The sequence below is a fragment of the Macaca thibetana genome, chromosome 7, assembly GCF_024542745.1.
Source record: "Macaca thibetana thibetana isolate TM-01 chromosome 7, ASM2454274v1, whole genome shotgun sequence".
In the NCBI taxonomy this organism is placed as follows: domain Eukaryota; kingdom Metazoa; phylum Chordata; class Mammalia; order Primates; family Cercopithecidae; genus Macaca; species Macaca thibetana.
In genome coordinates this window covers 127,591,880-127,606,497 of record NC_065584.1, presented here as the reverse complement: position 1 = coordinate 127,606,497, position 14,618 = coordinate 127,591,880, and the positions used below count along the sequence as shown (strand labels likewise).

Here is a 14,618-nt window from a genome sequence, read left to right as displayed (position 1 = left end):
CCTCTGGTAACTACAATCTGTTCTCTGTCTATTGTTTTGCCTTTTCTTGAATGTCATATAAATGAAATCATACAGTATGCAGACTTACGGGTTTGGCTTCTTTCACTTAGCAAAATGTATATTTATTAAAACATCTGCCTGCATGAGTTTTGCTAAAACTCATGTTTCTTCTATGTAAAGAAGAAAGGACTTGGGGGTGGGGGGCAGGGGGAGGGATAGCACTAATGTAGATGACAGGTTGATGGATGCAGCAAACCACCATGGTACGTGTATACCTATGTAACAAACCTGCATGTTCTGCACATGTATCCCAGAACTTAAAGTATAGTAATAATAATAATAAAAAAAAGCAGCATATGTCACAAAAAAGGACCATACCAATTGTTATCTCAAAGGCTAACAATGACATCTGAAGTTTTAAAACCACATTATATAGTTGTATTTCAGAGTTGTGACCTTTAAGTATATGTAAACCTATGTTATAATGTCCCACTTAATAATTTTATAATCTAAGTTGGAAAATCTAGGTTCCTGAAGGGGGAAAAAAACTCTAGTCTTTATTATATCTGGCTCTTGGGTCTCACCATGATTTCCTTTGATATCCAGCCACTTGGTTTTTTCCATGACTCTTGTCTTCTTCAGAATACCCTGGTAGGTTTGCCATTCTACCTCATGCTGCCTGGATCCCAACTGTTCCTTTGTTTTGGCATCTGTCAGGTCTCCTGTAGGTTTACACAAGAATTGAATCACAATGCAAAACAAACTCCTAGGGGTTCCATTTTTTTAGATATGCACACTGAAGGAACAACGATACTTAAAGTACTCAACATGTATAAGCAAAACTGCTCATGAGACCACCAATGTCCAATCAAGCCATCTAAACTAACAAGATTTTTCTCAGCAAGGGCTTTGTTCCTTATACGTTAGCAAATGCCTGTGTGATATTAGAAATGAGTTGTGAAAAAAATCCTTAAAGAGAACAGTACAAAATGCATCAGTAGACTCTGATAAAATGAAAATGTTTTTATAAGAAATTCCAATACTCTGAGTGGGTACCTAATATCTACGGCAACCATGTTTTCCAAACCACAAAATCAGAATATGTGACTTGACCAAGTATTAGTTTTATAGCAAGAAGCAATGTGGCAGGTGCAACTGGACAACAAAATATCAAAATTTATAGGGAACTAAACAGAACACTTTTTATAGGGGTTCATCCATTAAATGAGAACTGATACCCTTTCATGTCAGCAGAGATACTTCAATAAGGTGGATGGGTGATGAATTCCCCAGTAAGCAAGACAGATAGATGCTCCTTTAGCTTCTTCTCCGCACTACAGTTTGGAAGCAAATAAAGGGTTTGAAGAGTCTACAAAACTCAAGTCATAAAACTATTAAAGGATGAAGAAAAAGTGCCCTGGGTCACCGGAAGCCTCAAACAACTGAAAATATAAGATTAATAATATAAAGAAAATTGAAAAGTGAGCAAAAGAAGAGAACTTCTGATTCGTGGTTACAGGCTTTTCCCTAATTCTCACAACCACAACTGTAACAACAAGAACAGAAACCAGATACAAATATATGAGACAAAAGACTGACATGAGAACTAGGAGCCTTGCTTTTACTGCTTTGACAAAACCTTGCTACGTCAAATCATTTTGCCTGGATCTTGACTCATTCAGTTATCTATAGGCAAAGGGGTTAGCATGTCCAATCTCTTCCACCTCACAGGGCTCATCTGGGGCTGTGGCTATACTGCTCCCAACGTCCCCAAAGTGAAAAGCCACAGCCCTGGCTAGAGTTCTACCATCCGGACCACAGAACACCACCACAGCACGGCAAGCCTCCCTACCTGTTGCTAGGACGAGAGCTGGTTGAATGATGTCAATAGTTTCAGAACAGAATTTCTCTAAGTCTACCGCTCTGCCTGGATCTCGAAACCTGCTCAGGTGAATGTCGGATATCTGCCGAAAACAGGTATTGAACAGAGAGATCTGAGCCGGGAAGAGGCAGCATGGGGAGCGGCGGCTCAGCGGCTCTCGCGGGCAGAAGGAAAAGACAAAGAGGCAGTGCATAACGAACCCCCCAGGTAGGGACAGGGCCAGCACTAGACAGAGCCTCGAGTTACAACCTGAGTGAGGCCCGCAGCCTGGAGCGTGGGGCCCAGCACCCGCCAGGGTCTCACCGCACAGTGCCCGCTCTGCACCCGCCTCCCGGCCCGGCTTCCCGCCGCTTCACCTGCAGGCCCCAGAAGATGTTGCTGTCTCCAGGACCTGGCGCGGGGTGCGGCCTCCTGGGGGGCGCGGGGTGCGGCAGCGGCGAGGGTTGGCCCGCCAGGCCGTAGTGCTCCAAGAGCATGGCCACCAGCGCTGCGGCCGCCAACCCCGCGACCACCCTGAGAGCCAGCACTGCAGCCATGCCGCCCGCCCGCCAGTCCGCCGGGGAGCGGCCCTCGCTGATCCCGCGCGGGACCGCGCGGCGCTCCCGGGAGCCGCTTTGCCTGCACTTCCGGACTCTCTTGTCGCGGGGCCAGAGCCGGATGCGGAGCCGAGCCGGATGCGGGGCTGGAGCCAGACACCGGGCCTAGGGTGCTGCGCCGGTCAGCCGCCTGCCGGCATCTGTGCCTCTCTGGCAGCTCAAGTGTCTGGGCTCGTTTTGCGTAAGTAATGCGATCAAAGAAAAGGGAACCGAAACTCTGAACACCAATGACGGTGGCCGAGTGGTGGCGGGCAAGGAGACCGGGACCAGTGGCCAGGAGGCCAGGGCTAGAGTCCTGGCTCCGCCTTGGTCATTCACTCCTGACCTCAGCGGGTCGATCTCCTTACCTGTAAAACAGAGTTAATAACACCTTCCGTGCGCACTTTGCAGGGTTGTTGTATCAAAGTGAGAATGTATGAGGACGCCTTTCACATTGTCTCACAAATGTGTCAGGTGGCTTCCTCTGGCCCCTTCTGATTATTAACGTGCCTCCATAGGTTTTCTTTTCTTTCCCTTCCCCTTCCCGCTGCCGTTCCCCTTTCCTTCACTTCTCAGACAGGATCTCACTCTGTCCCCCAGGCAGGAATGCAGTGGCGCGATCACGGCTCACTGCAGCCTTGACCTCCCTGGCCTCAAGTAGCTGGAACTACAGGTTCGCACCATCACGCCCAGCTAATTTTTTAAATATAGTTTTTGTAGAGACTAGGGTCTCTGTGTTGCCCAAGCTGGCCTCGGAACTCCTGGGTTCAAGCGATCCTCCTGCCTCGCAAAGTGCTGGGACCACCGCTCCCGGCAGCATAGGTTTTCTATAGATGTCAATTCCTATGTTTTGTGAAAGTTATTTTTCCCTTAACCTGATTTCACATGCAACTGATTAACTAATATTGTAACACGGTGGTATACTATTCATTTAATAAATATTAAATACTTCCTATGGGCAAGGCCCAGGAGAATTAGATTCAGCCCTACCTTAACTTATCTAACCACTCCCTTATTGTTGATTTTTGAATTGTTTATTATATATTGGTGTTCTGAGTAATTTATTTTCACATCTGCCTTCCTTTTATTGAAAAAAATTTTAGACAATGGCAGTTAATAAAAGGCACAAACAAATCAACAGGGATATACTAGTGGAAAACACAATATAAAACTAAAATGTCATTGGTTTCTTTAATTGGTTAGGAGCACAAAATGTAACAGGCAGAAGGTCTGTTTCAAACAAATTAAAAAGCCATGTGTATTTTAAATTCTCCCCAAATCAGATATATACACACCCACAAAAATAGTGTGTGAAGGAAAGCTATCACACACGAGAAGTCGTATACTGAATTCTTCAAGGAAACACATGTGGAAATAGGAATTAACAAAGTCAGCAACAGATGAATATATTTTTTAATTGAGTCTTAAAATGTTACATGACCCAAAACTATACTATATAAAGTACTGCTAGGTACAAAGGAAAAGTCTGTACAGCTTTTAGCAAAACTGCTTTCCCAGAAAAGCAAATTAAAATAATGCAATCAGCAGACCAAGGAGACTACAGCTAGACATCAGAGCTACAACTTCTCATATCTGTGTCAGAAAATCCTATTTATCCAGAATAGACTAAAATTTTGGGACAAAACAGGAACTTTTTAACTTTTTTTTACTTTATCCATTTTGAGTTATTTTTATCTCCCCCACCTCCCAAACCAGTAATTCAGCAAGATCCAGCAGAAAGAGGGCTACTTTTAGAATTAGCTATTTTATTTTTCTTTCTATGGCGAGACTGTCATGGAGCTTGGATATTTCAGGATCATATACATCCATGACCAGTGTCCCACTGTGGTCAAAAAACTTTATCAGGCCTCTGAGCCCAAGCTAAGCCATCATATGCCCTGTGTCCTGCATGTATACATCCAGATGGTCTGAAGCAACTGAAGATCCACAAAAGAAGTGAAAATAGTTTTAACTGATGACATTCCACCATTGTGATTTGTTTCTGCCCCACCCTAACTGATCAATGTACTTTGTAATCTCCCCCACCCTTAAGAAGGTTCTTTGGGCCGGGCGCGGTGGCTCAAGCCTGTAATCCCAGCACTTTGGGAGGCCGAGACGGGCGGATCACGAGGTCAGGAGATCGAGACCATCCTGGCTAACACGGTGAAACCCTGTCTCTACTAAAAATACAAAAAAAAAAAAACTAGCCGGGCGAGGTGGCGGGCGCCTGTAGTCCCAGCTACTCGGGAGGCTGAGGCAGGAGAATGGCGTAAACCCAGGAGGCGGAGCTTGCAGTGAGCTGAGATCCGGCCACTGCACTCCAGCCTGGGCGACACAGCAAGACTCCATCTCAAAAAAAAAAAAAAAAAAAAAAAAAAGGTTCTTTGTAATTCTGCGCACCCTTGAGAATGTACTTTGTGAGATCCACCCCCTGCCTGCAAAACATTGCTCCTAACTCCACCGCCTATCCCAAAACCTAGAAGAACTAATGATAATCCCACCAACCTTTGCTGACTCTCTTTTCAAACTCAGCCCGCCTGCACCCAGGTGAAATAAACAGCCTTGTTGCTCACACAAAGCCTGTTTGGTGGTCTCTTCACATGGACATGCATGACAAACTTAGCAATGGGGACTTGGTAAACTCGACTTCCCGCTGCTGCTTTGTTCTCCCCCTGGTGAAGGTCAGCTTCAAGGTGTATTTGTCATCAGACCTTTTAAGACTGGAGGACAGTTGCCAAATACCATCAGGATCCATTCCTGTAGGATCTTTCCTGTGGGTCACGACAAAGATGCTCCTCTCCTTTTATGAGGTATAAATGGTCAGAATCCAGATCATCACAAAATAGGATATGACGCACAAAACGAAAACAGGTTTGGACTCTGGAAAGGGGTGCATATAATCCCAAATCAAAGCCACTATGGCAAAAAAACAGGAGATTGTACAGATGGTGAGGCGACCATCAATTAGACCAAAATTCTCCACATATTTGTATTTTTCCAGAAGTAACTTTTTGGCAGAATCATCCAAAGAGGTTTTCACAGCTAATCCATCGCACTTGTCAATTTTTACAGGCTTATCATCTATCTTCCACTTATCCAACAAGCCGCTATGGCCACTGCCTGTCCCGCACCTGGAACCACCGCCAGCCCCACTACTGCCTCCACTACCACCACTTCTCCCACCCTGTGCAGCTGCTGCTGCCAACTTACCTACTTCTGCCTGTTCTGAGTAAAGATATGTATTTTTGGGGGAGGATGGAGTCTCTCTCTACCACCTAGGCTGGAGTGCAGTGGCGCGATCTCGGCTCACTGCAAGCTCTGCCTCCCGAGTTCATGCCATTCTTCTGTCTCAGCCTCCCCCAGCAGCTGGGATTACAGGCAACTCACCATCACGCCTGGCTAATTTTTTGTATTTTTAATAGAGACAGGATTTCACTGTGTTAGCCAGGATGGTCTTGATCTCCTGACCTCATGATCCGCCCGCCTCGGCCTCCTAAAAGTGCTGGAATAACAGGCGTGAGCCACCGCGCCTGGCTGAGCAAATATTTTTACACAAATAGTGCTCTTAAAAAAAAACTTCCCTTGAGTTTTTTCCTTGGGATATGTTGTCAGTATTGGATTTATGCCAATTTCAATTAAATTGAATTTTCAATTTAAAATTTTCAATTAAATTTTGAGTACCTTTGGAATACAATACATTGATCTAAGCAGAAAACATAAAGAAACATAAAGATAAGTAGGCAAAGAGCTATGGTTCATTATCTAAGGAGTTTATGTAAGAGAGAGACATACATACAGAAGTTTAATATGTGAAGATATGCTTTTTGCCACAAGAGATGAACAGATATAAAAGGCAGAGGGAAGGTTAAAACTAGGAGAGAGAAGCTGGGCATGGTGGCTCATGCCTGTAATCCCACCACTGGGAGGCAGAGGCGGGCAGATCACGAGGTCAGGAGATCGAGACCATCCTGGCTAACATAGTGAAAGCCCGTCTCTACTAAAACTGCAAAAAATTAGCCAGGCATGGTGGCACGCATCTGTAGTCCCAGCTACTTGGGAGGCTGATGCAGGAGAGTCACTTGAACCTGGGAGGCGGAGGTTGCAGTGAGCCGAGATTGGGCCACTGCACTCCAGCCTGGGTGACAGAGCGAGATTCCATCTCAAACAACAACAACAACAACAACAAAAACTAGCAGAGAGTACATCTTTGGAAAGAATCAAGAAAAGTTTAATTATGGATGTCGAATATAAAGGATGGGTAATATTTCTTGACTGGCAGAGATTGAGGTTGGGGTGGGTAAAAGCACTTTCCTAACAACACGAACCAAAGCATTAAGATGAGAAAATGCAGGGCATGTTGCAGGGACAGTGAATGTTTCAGTTTGCCAGCCTACACCAAGAGGAATAATGGTAATTAGACCAGACCTTTGGCTTGAGGCACATTGAGGAAGGCCTCTGTAAATGCCAAGAGTGAAGACAACAGAGTTCTGCTTTGATGACATGGATCTGGCAACAGCATAGAGAACTGACTGTCCAGAGGACAGGTGTGAGAGAGAATCCTGTTGGAAGGAGATTGCAATAATCCAGGTAGTGGAGTAATTACAAAGACCTGAAGAAGAAAGATGGGAGAATACGACCTTGAGATTAGAAAGGAGTGATCAAATGTAACAACAATATTTTTTAAAAATAAAAACTATAGGGCCGGGCGCGGTGGCTCAAGCCTGTAATCCCAGCACTTTGGGAGGCCGAGACGGGCGGATCACAAGGTCAGGAGATCGAGACCATCCTGGCTAACACGGTGAAACCCCGTCTCTACTAAAAACACAAAAAATTAGCCGGGCGAGGTGGCGGCGCCTGTGGTCCCAGCTACTCGGGAGGCTGAGGCAGGAGAATGGCGGGAACCCGGGAGGCGGAGCTTGCAGTGAGCTGAGATCTGGCCACTGCACTGCAGCCTGGGCGACAGAGCGAGACTCCGTCTCAAAAAAAAAAAAAAAAAAAAAAAAAAAAAAAAAAAAAAAACTATAGAACATGGCACCTGATTGGATATTCAATGGAAGAAAATAAGAGTTTTTTTTTAAATAGTGCCAAAATGTGGAACATAGTGACTGAGGGACCAGGGCTATAATGTATGAATGGAGAGCATTACCCATATCAATAAAATAAAATTTTGATTTTGGTTTTATCTAATACTACACCACTAGAAAATACGTGGAAGGATATTTTAAAACCAAATTTGGGAGACATGACTAAGATGATCTAATTTAAAACCCAAGCAATGTGACATACATAAAATGCATTTGCAGAGACCTTAGAGTATTGGGGGAACCCGCTCCCAATATTTCAGCGTAGGTTCTTTCTATTTTCTTTTTCTTTTCTCTTTTTTTTTTTTTTTTTTTTTTTTTTTTTTTTTGAGACGGAGTCTCACGCTGTAGCCCAGGCTGGAGTGCAGTGGCGCGATCTCGGCTCACTGCAAGCTCCGCCTCCTGGGTTCACGCCATTCTCCTGCCTCAGCCTCCTGAGTAGCTAGGACTACAGGCGCCCGCCACCGCGCCCGGCTAATTTTTTGTATTTTTAGTAGAGACGGGGTTTCACCGTGGTCTCGATCTCCTGACCTTGTGATCCGCCCGCCTCGGCCTCCCAAAGTGCTGGGATTACAGGCTTGAGCCACCGCGCCCGGCCTTTTTTTTTTTTTTTTTTTTTTTCTATTTTCCATAAATGTCAGCCGGCTGAGAAATAAAGAAAAAGAGTGCAAAGAGAGGAATTTTATAGCTGAGCCACCGGGGGTGACATCACATAGCAGTAGGACTGTGATGCCCACCTGAGCCTCAAAAGCAAGTTTTTTATTAAGGGTTTCAAAAGGGGAGGTGTGTAAGAACAGGGAGTAGGTACAAAGATCACAGGCTTCAAAGGGCAAAAAGCAGAACTACTAATAAGGGTCCAACAAAGATCACAAGGCAAAGGGGAAAAGCAGAACTACTGATAAGGGTCTATGCTCAGCAGTGCACGTATTGTCTTGATAAACATCTTAAATAACAGACAACAGAGTTCGAGAGCAGAGAACTGGTCTGACCACAAATTTACCAGGACAGTTTTTCCCCACCCTGGTAAGCCTGAGGGTACTGCAGGAGACTAGGGCGTATCTCAGTCCTTATCTCAACTGCATAAGACAGACAGTCCCAGAGCAGCCATTTATAGACTTCCCCCCAGGAATGTATTCCTTTCCCAGGGTATTAATATTAATATTCCTTGCTAGGAAAAGAATTTAGCGATATCTCTCCTACTTGCACGTCCGTTTATAGGCCATCTGCAAGAAGAAGAATATGGGTCTTTTTGCCTGACCCCTCAGGCAGTCAGACCTTATGGTTGTCTTCCCTTGTTCCCTAAAAATCACTGTTATTCTGTTCTTTTTCAAGGTGCACTGATTTCATATTGTTCAAACACACGTCTTACAATCAATTTGTACAGTTAACACAATTATCACAATGGTCCTGAGGTGATGTATATCCTCAGCTTATGAAGATAACAGGATTAAGAGATTAAAGTAAAGACAAGCATAAGAAATTATAAAATTATTATTTGGGAACTGATAAATGTATATGAAATCTTCACAATTAATGTTCCTCTGCTGCGGCTTCAGCCAGTCCCTCCATTTGGGGTCCCTGACTTCCTGCAACATTAGAGAAACCTCAAAGATACAAGAAATCATTTTCTAGAAATGGGGCACAACAAGAGGAGGAATCATGCCGTTAAAGCATTTGGACGTGGTCAAAAGTCACAAAGGCCAGCAGTCTCAATTTCAGACACTGTACTCCAACCAAGCCACTTCACTTGTGGTATTCAAAGTGAATAGGAACAGGAAATTATTTATTTAATGATGGTTAATGATTCTCCAGGGAAATACTGGTTTGACCAGCTAATCACTTCAGTTCAGTTCTTGACAGTCAAAGTTCCTGACAGTCAAAGTTCCTGACAGTCAAAGCAGAAAGGTAAATAGAGTTCTTGTTATAAAGAAAGCAGGCAGCAATTCACCATGAAAGCAAATTTACCTAGAACCAAAGTCAAGGGAGAATATATCACTGGGACATTTAACAGTACAATGTACATTGTCACCAACAGCCACATGTTGAATTAAGCGTTTCTCATAAATATAAGATGCAGAAATTGTCTTTTTTTTTTTTGGCAGGGGGTGGAGGGGGGACAGAGTTTTGCTCTTGTTGCCCAGGCTGGAGTACAATGATGTGATCTTGGCTCACTGCAACCTCCACCTCCTCGGTTCAAGCAGTTCTGCCTCAGCCTCCCAAGTAGCTGGGATTACAGGAGCCCACCACCATGCCTGACTAGTTTTTAAAAATATTTTTAGTAGAGACAGGGTTTCTCCATGTTGGCCAGGCTGGTTTCAAACTCCTGACCTCAAGCGATCCACCCGCCTTGGCCTCCCAAAATGCTAGGATCATAGGCGTGAGCCACTACACCTGGCCATAATTGTCTTCAAATCACTATCTTACTGACCTTGTTAAAAATACAAAAATGTAGTATTAAATTGTTTTGTGAATTCATTTCTATAGAGAGCTAAAGTAATGTAATTAAAATAGGTTGTGTGTGTATAAAGTTTTTTTTTTTTTTTTTTGAAACAGAGTCTAGGTCTGTCGCCCAGGCTGGAGTGCAGCGGCACCATGTTGGCTCTCTGCAACCTCCGTCTCCTGGGTTCCAGCGATTCTTGTGCCTCAACCTCCCGAGTAGCTGGGATCACAGGCGTGGGCCACGACATATGGCTAATTTTTGTATTTTTTAGTAGAGACAGGGTTTTGCCAGGTTGGCCAGGCTCACCTCAAACTCCTGACCTCAAGTAATTCCGCCCACCTCGGCCTCCCAAAGTGTTGGGATTAAGATTTTTTTTTAATTATTTTTTTAAATTGTGGTAAAATAGGCTGAGCACAGTGGCTCACCCCTGTAATCCCAACACTTTGGGAGGCCAAGGCAGGCGGATTGCTTGAGCCCAGGAGCTTGAGACCAGCCTGTGCAACATGGCAAAACCCTGTCTCTACTAAAAATACAAACAATTAGCTGGGCGTGGTGGCGCATGCGTGTAGTCTCAGCTACCTGGGAGGCTGAGGTGGGAGGATCACCTAAACCTAGGTGGTCAAGGCTGCAGCGAGCTGAAATTTTGCACCATGCACTCCAGCCCAAGCAATAGAGTGAGACGTTGTGTAATTCAGTGCAGTTAAGTACGTCCATATTGTTATGCAACCATCGGCACTTAACATAATGGCTTCAAGGTTCATCCATGTTGTAGCAGAATTTCCTTCCGTTTAAGGCTGAATAATATTGCATTGTATGTATAGACCACATTTTGTTTATCCATTCATCTGTTGATGAATACCTGGGTTGTTTTCCCCTTTTGGCTATTGTGTATGATGCTGCAATGATCACTGGTGTGTACTAGACATTTTAAAAGGTTTTTTTAACTTTTATTTTAGGTTTAGGGGTACAGGTGCAGGATTGTTATTCAGGTAAACTGCATGCCACAGGGGTTTGGTGTACAGATTATTTAGTCACCCAGATAATAAGCATAGTACCTGACAGGTTTTTTTTTTTCTGATCCTCTCCCTCCTCCTACCCTCCACCCTCAAGTAGGCCCATGTCTGTCATTTCCCTCTTTGTGTCTATGCGTTCTCATTGTTTAGCTCCCACTTTTAAGTGAGAACATATGGTATTTGGTTTTCTGTTCCTGCATTAATTTGCTTAGGATAATGGTCTCCAGATCCATTCATGTTGCGGCAAAGGACATAATCTCATTCTTTTTTATGGCTGTGTAGTATTCCATGGTGTGTGTGTACCACATTTTCATTATCCCATCTACCATTGATGGGCATTTAGGTTGATTCCATGTCTTTGCTATTGTGAATAGTGCTGCAGTAAATATTTGCTTGTATGTGTCTTTATGGTAGGATGAACTATTTTACTTTGGGTATATACGCTTTTTAAGCTTTTGAGGGAGCACTCCTTTTATTCCTTAACAAAACAGAAATTTGGGAAGAATTTCATCTAGGTAATCAATGCTCTTTACAAGAAACCTGAAACACCTGCAAAAGTAAAAAACTCACAGATCAAGGAATTTCTGACTTATTACAACATGGATCAACCTTAAGGACATTATACTAAGTGAAATAAGCCAGTCACAAAAAGACAAATACTGTGTGATTCCACTTATATAAGGTACCTAGAGTAGTCAAATTCACAGAGACAGAAAGTAGAATGGTAGTTTGCAGAGACTGGGAGGAAGTGGATGGGGAATTAATGTTTAATAGGTATACTGTTTCAGTTTTGCAAGATGAAAAAAGTCTGGAGATGGATAATAGTGATGGTTTTATGGTATGAATGTACAATCGGCCCTCCATATCCGTGGGTTCTGCATCTGTGGATTCAACCAACTGTGGATCAAAAATATTCAGGAAGGCTGGGTGCAGTGGCTCATGCCTGTAATCTGAGTACTTTGGGAGGCTGAGGTGGGAGGATCATTTGAGGTCAGGAATTCAAGGCCAGCCTGGCCAACTTGGTGAAGCCTTTGTCTCTACTAAAGATACAAAAGGGCCGGGTGCAGTGGCTCAAGCCTGTAATCCTAGCACTTTGGGAGGCCGAGACGGGCGGATCACGAGGTCAGGAGATCGAGACCATCCTGGCTAACACAGTGAAACCCCGTCTCTACTAAAAAATACAAAAAACTAGCCGGGCGAGGTGGCGGGCTCCTGTAGTCCCAGCTACTCGGGAGGCTGAGGCAGGAGAATGGCGTAAACCCAGGAGGCGGAGCTTGCAGTGAGCTGAGATCTGGCCACTGCACTCCAGCCTGGGTGACAGAGCGAGACTCCGTCTCAAAAAAAATAAATAAATAAATAAAAATAAATAAAGATACAAAAAATTAGCTGGGCCTGGTGGTGCACACCTGTAATCCCAGATATTCAGAAGGCTGAGGCAGGAGAATTGCTTGAACCCAGGGGGCGGAGGTTGCAATGAGACAAGATTGTGCCACTGCAATCCAGGCTGGGTGACAGAGTGAGACTTTGTCTCAAAAAAAAAAAAAAAAAAGAATTCAGGAAAAGGCTAGACTTAGTGACTCACACCTATAATCCCAGCATTTTCAGAGGCCTAGGCAGGAAAATCCCTTGAGGTCAGGAATTTAAGACCAGCCTGGGCTGGTCTTAAAAATTTAACTGGCCATGGTGGTGCACTCCTGTAGTCCCAGATACTTGGGAGGACAAGGCAGGAGAATCGCTTGAAATCCAGCAGGCAGAGGCTGCAGTGAGCCAACATCATGCCACTGCAATCCAGCCTGGGCAACAGAGCAAGACTCCATCTCAAAATAATAATAATAATAATAATAATAATAATAATAATAATAAATGTATACACTCTATTTCTCTATTTTTCTCCATGAAATGTTTTATTTATTTATTTTTTTTTTTGAGATAGAGACTCGCTGTGTCACCCAGGCTGGAGCGCAGTGGTGCAATCTCGGCTCACTGCAAGCTCCGCCTCCCAGGTTCACGCTATTCTCCTACTTCAGCCTCCTGAGTAGCTAGGACTACAGGCGCCCGCCACCACGCCTGGCTAATTTTTTTGTATTTTTGGTAGAGACGGGGTTTTGTCATGTTAGCCAGGATGGTCTCAATCTCCTGACCTCGTGATCCGCCTGCCTCGGCCTCCCAAAGTGCTGGGATTACAGGCGTGAGCCACCACGCCCAGCCCACAGTAGTCTTTTTAATGCTGGAGCTCACTCTTGTTTTTGACCTCCATATTTCTCTTGACCTGCCAATAGTGATAGCTGTGGGCTTTCAGGATTAAATGATATCTACCAACTCCCACTAAGAAAGAGGTGAAACTAGCCCTCTCACAACGACCACAAGAAATGCTGCAAGGACCACTTTCATTTGTACTTCCAGACCCCATCCTTTCAAAACAATTTGTATCAGTTTTGGTTAGGTCAATATTCAGAGTTGACCTTAGCGTGACTGTGGAATTTTTATTGAGTAGAGCTGAATTCTACCCTGAGTTCTGATTGTATAGCTAAATTATGATCATATTATAGGAAAAGGGGTAAGTAAACTTTTTCTGTAAATGGCAAGATGGTATGTGAGCCGTGTTACGAGTACTCAGCTCTGCTGTTGCACTGGGAGAGCAGCCATAGTAGTAGTATCTCAATAAAACTTTATGGACACTGAAATCTGAATTTTGAATAACTTTCTTGTGTCACAAAATGTTACTATTCTTTTGATTTTTTTCAACTATTAAAAAATGTAAAAACTATTCTTAGCTCAGGGAAGTCAAAAAATGACCATAGGGGGACTAATCACAGTTTAGCAGGTTGTTGCCTAAAATCTCTTTATCTCATCAAATTACTATGAAGAGTTGTAGGCAGAAAGGTATATTTTATTATGTAAAGGTAATTATATTCAAAGATAAGTTATTTTGAACTTAAAATCTAGTATTTTAAGACCAAACTATTTAAACACAACTAGAATTCACTAAGGAAAAGTTACAGTGAACATTGAAGAAAAAAAATTAACACTTTACCTTTTTTGTTTGTTTAACACCACTCTTAATAGTTACTGAAAATTTTGGTATAACCACCAACACACACACACACGACCCCCTCACACCACCCTGATTTATGTTAATAAGACATGCAGGGGGAGTGATAGCATTAGGAAAAATAACTAATGTAAATGACGAGTTGATGGGTACAGCAAACCAACACGGCACATGTATACCTATGTAACAAACCTGCAAGTTGTGCACATGTACCCTAGAACTTAAAGTATATTAAAAAATAAAATAAATTTAAAAAGACATGGTGTAAGAGGATCACTTGAGCGCAGGAGGTCTCCCTCGATCACCCAGGCTGGATTGCAGTGGCTCGAACATGGCTCACTGCAGCCTGGACCTCCTGGGCTCAAGCAGTCCTCCTACCTCAGACCCCTAAGTAGCTGGAACTACAGACACACACCACCACGCCTAATTTTTTTTTTTTTTTTTTTTGGTAGAGAAGGGGTTGCCCAGGCTGGTCTTGAACTGCAGGGCTCAAGCGATCCGCTGGCCTCAGCTTCCCAAACTGTTGGGATTATAGGTGTGAGCCACCCCACTGGGACCAAAGAGACTTTCATACA

The 14,618-nt window shown here is 43.8% G+C and overlaps 2 protein-coding genes and 1 pseudogene across 8 annotated transcripts in view; all 3 read right to left on the bottom strand.

Moving 5' to 3' along the window:
- TMEM62 (transmembrane protein 62) overlaps positions 1 to 2,716 on the bottom strand; it is a 48,924-nt gene extending 46,208 nt beyond the window's left edge. The window contains exons 1-3 of one of the 7 annotated variants that reach the window (XM_050799466.1): positions 2,239 to 2,716; positions 1,853 to 1,964; positions 585 to 722 (exon numbers count right to left, since the gene is read on the bottom strand). In XM_050799466.1, the coding sequence (XP_050655423.1) occupies positions 585 to 722; positions 1,853 to 1,964; positions 2,239 to 2,418 (430 nt within the window). In that variant the 5' untranslated portion in view covers positions 2,419 to 2,716. Of the gene's footprint in view, positions 1 to 584; positions 723 to 1,852; positions 1,965 to 2,238 lie in introns of those variants that run through there. The other 6 variants (XM_050799465.1, XM_050799467.1, XM_050799469.1 and 3 more) reach the window with 6 other exon arrangements.
- Positions 1 to 14,618, bottom strand: part of CCNDBP1 (cyclin D1 binding protein 1) — a 507,674-nt gene that overhangs the window by 57,256 nt on the left and 435,800 nt on the right. The window lies entirely within an intron of this gene.
- LOC126959283 (signal peptidase complex subunit 2-like) lies at positions 4,219 to 5,701 on the bottom strand (annotated as a pseudogene).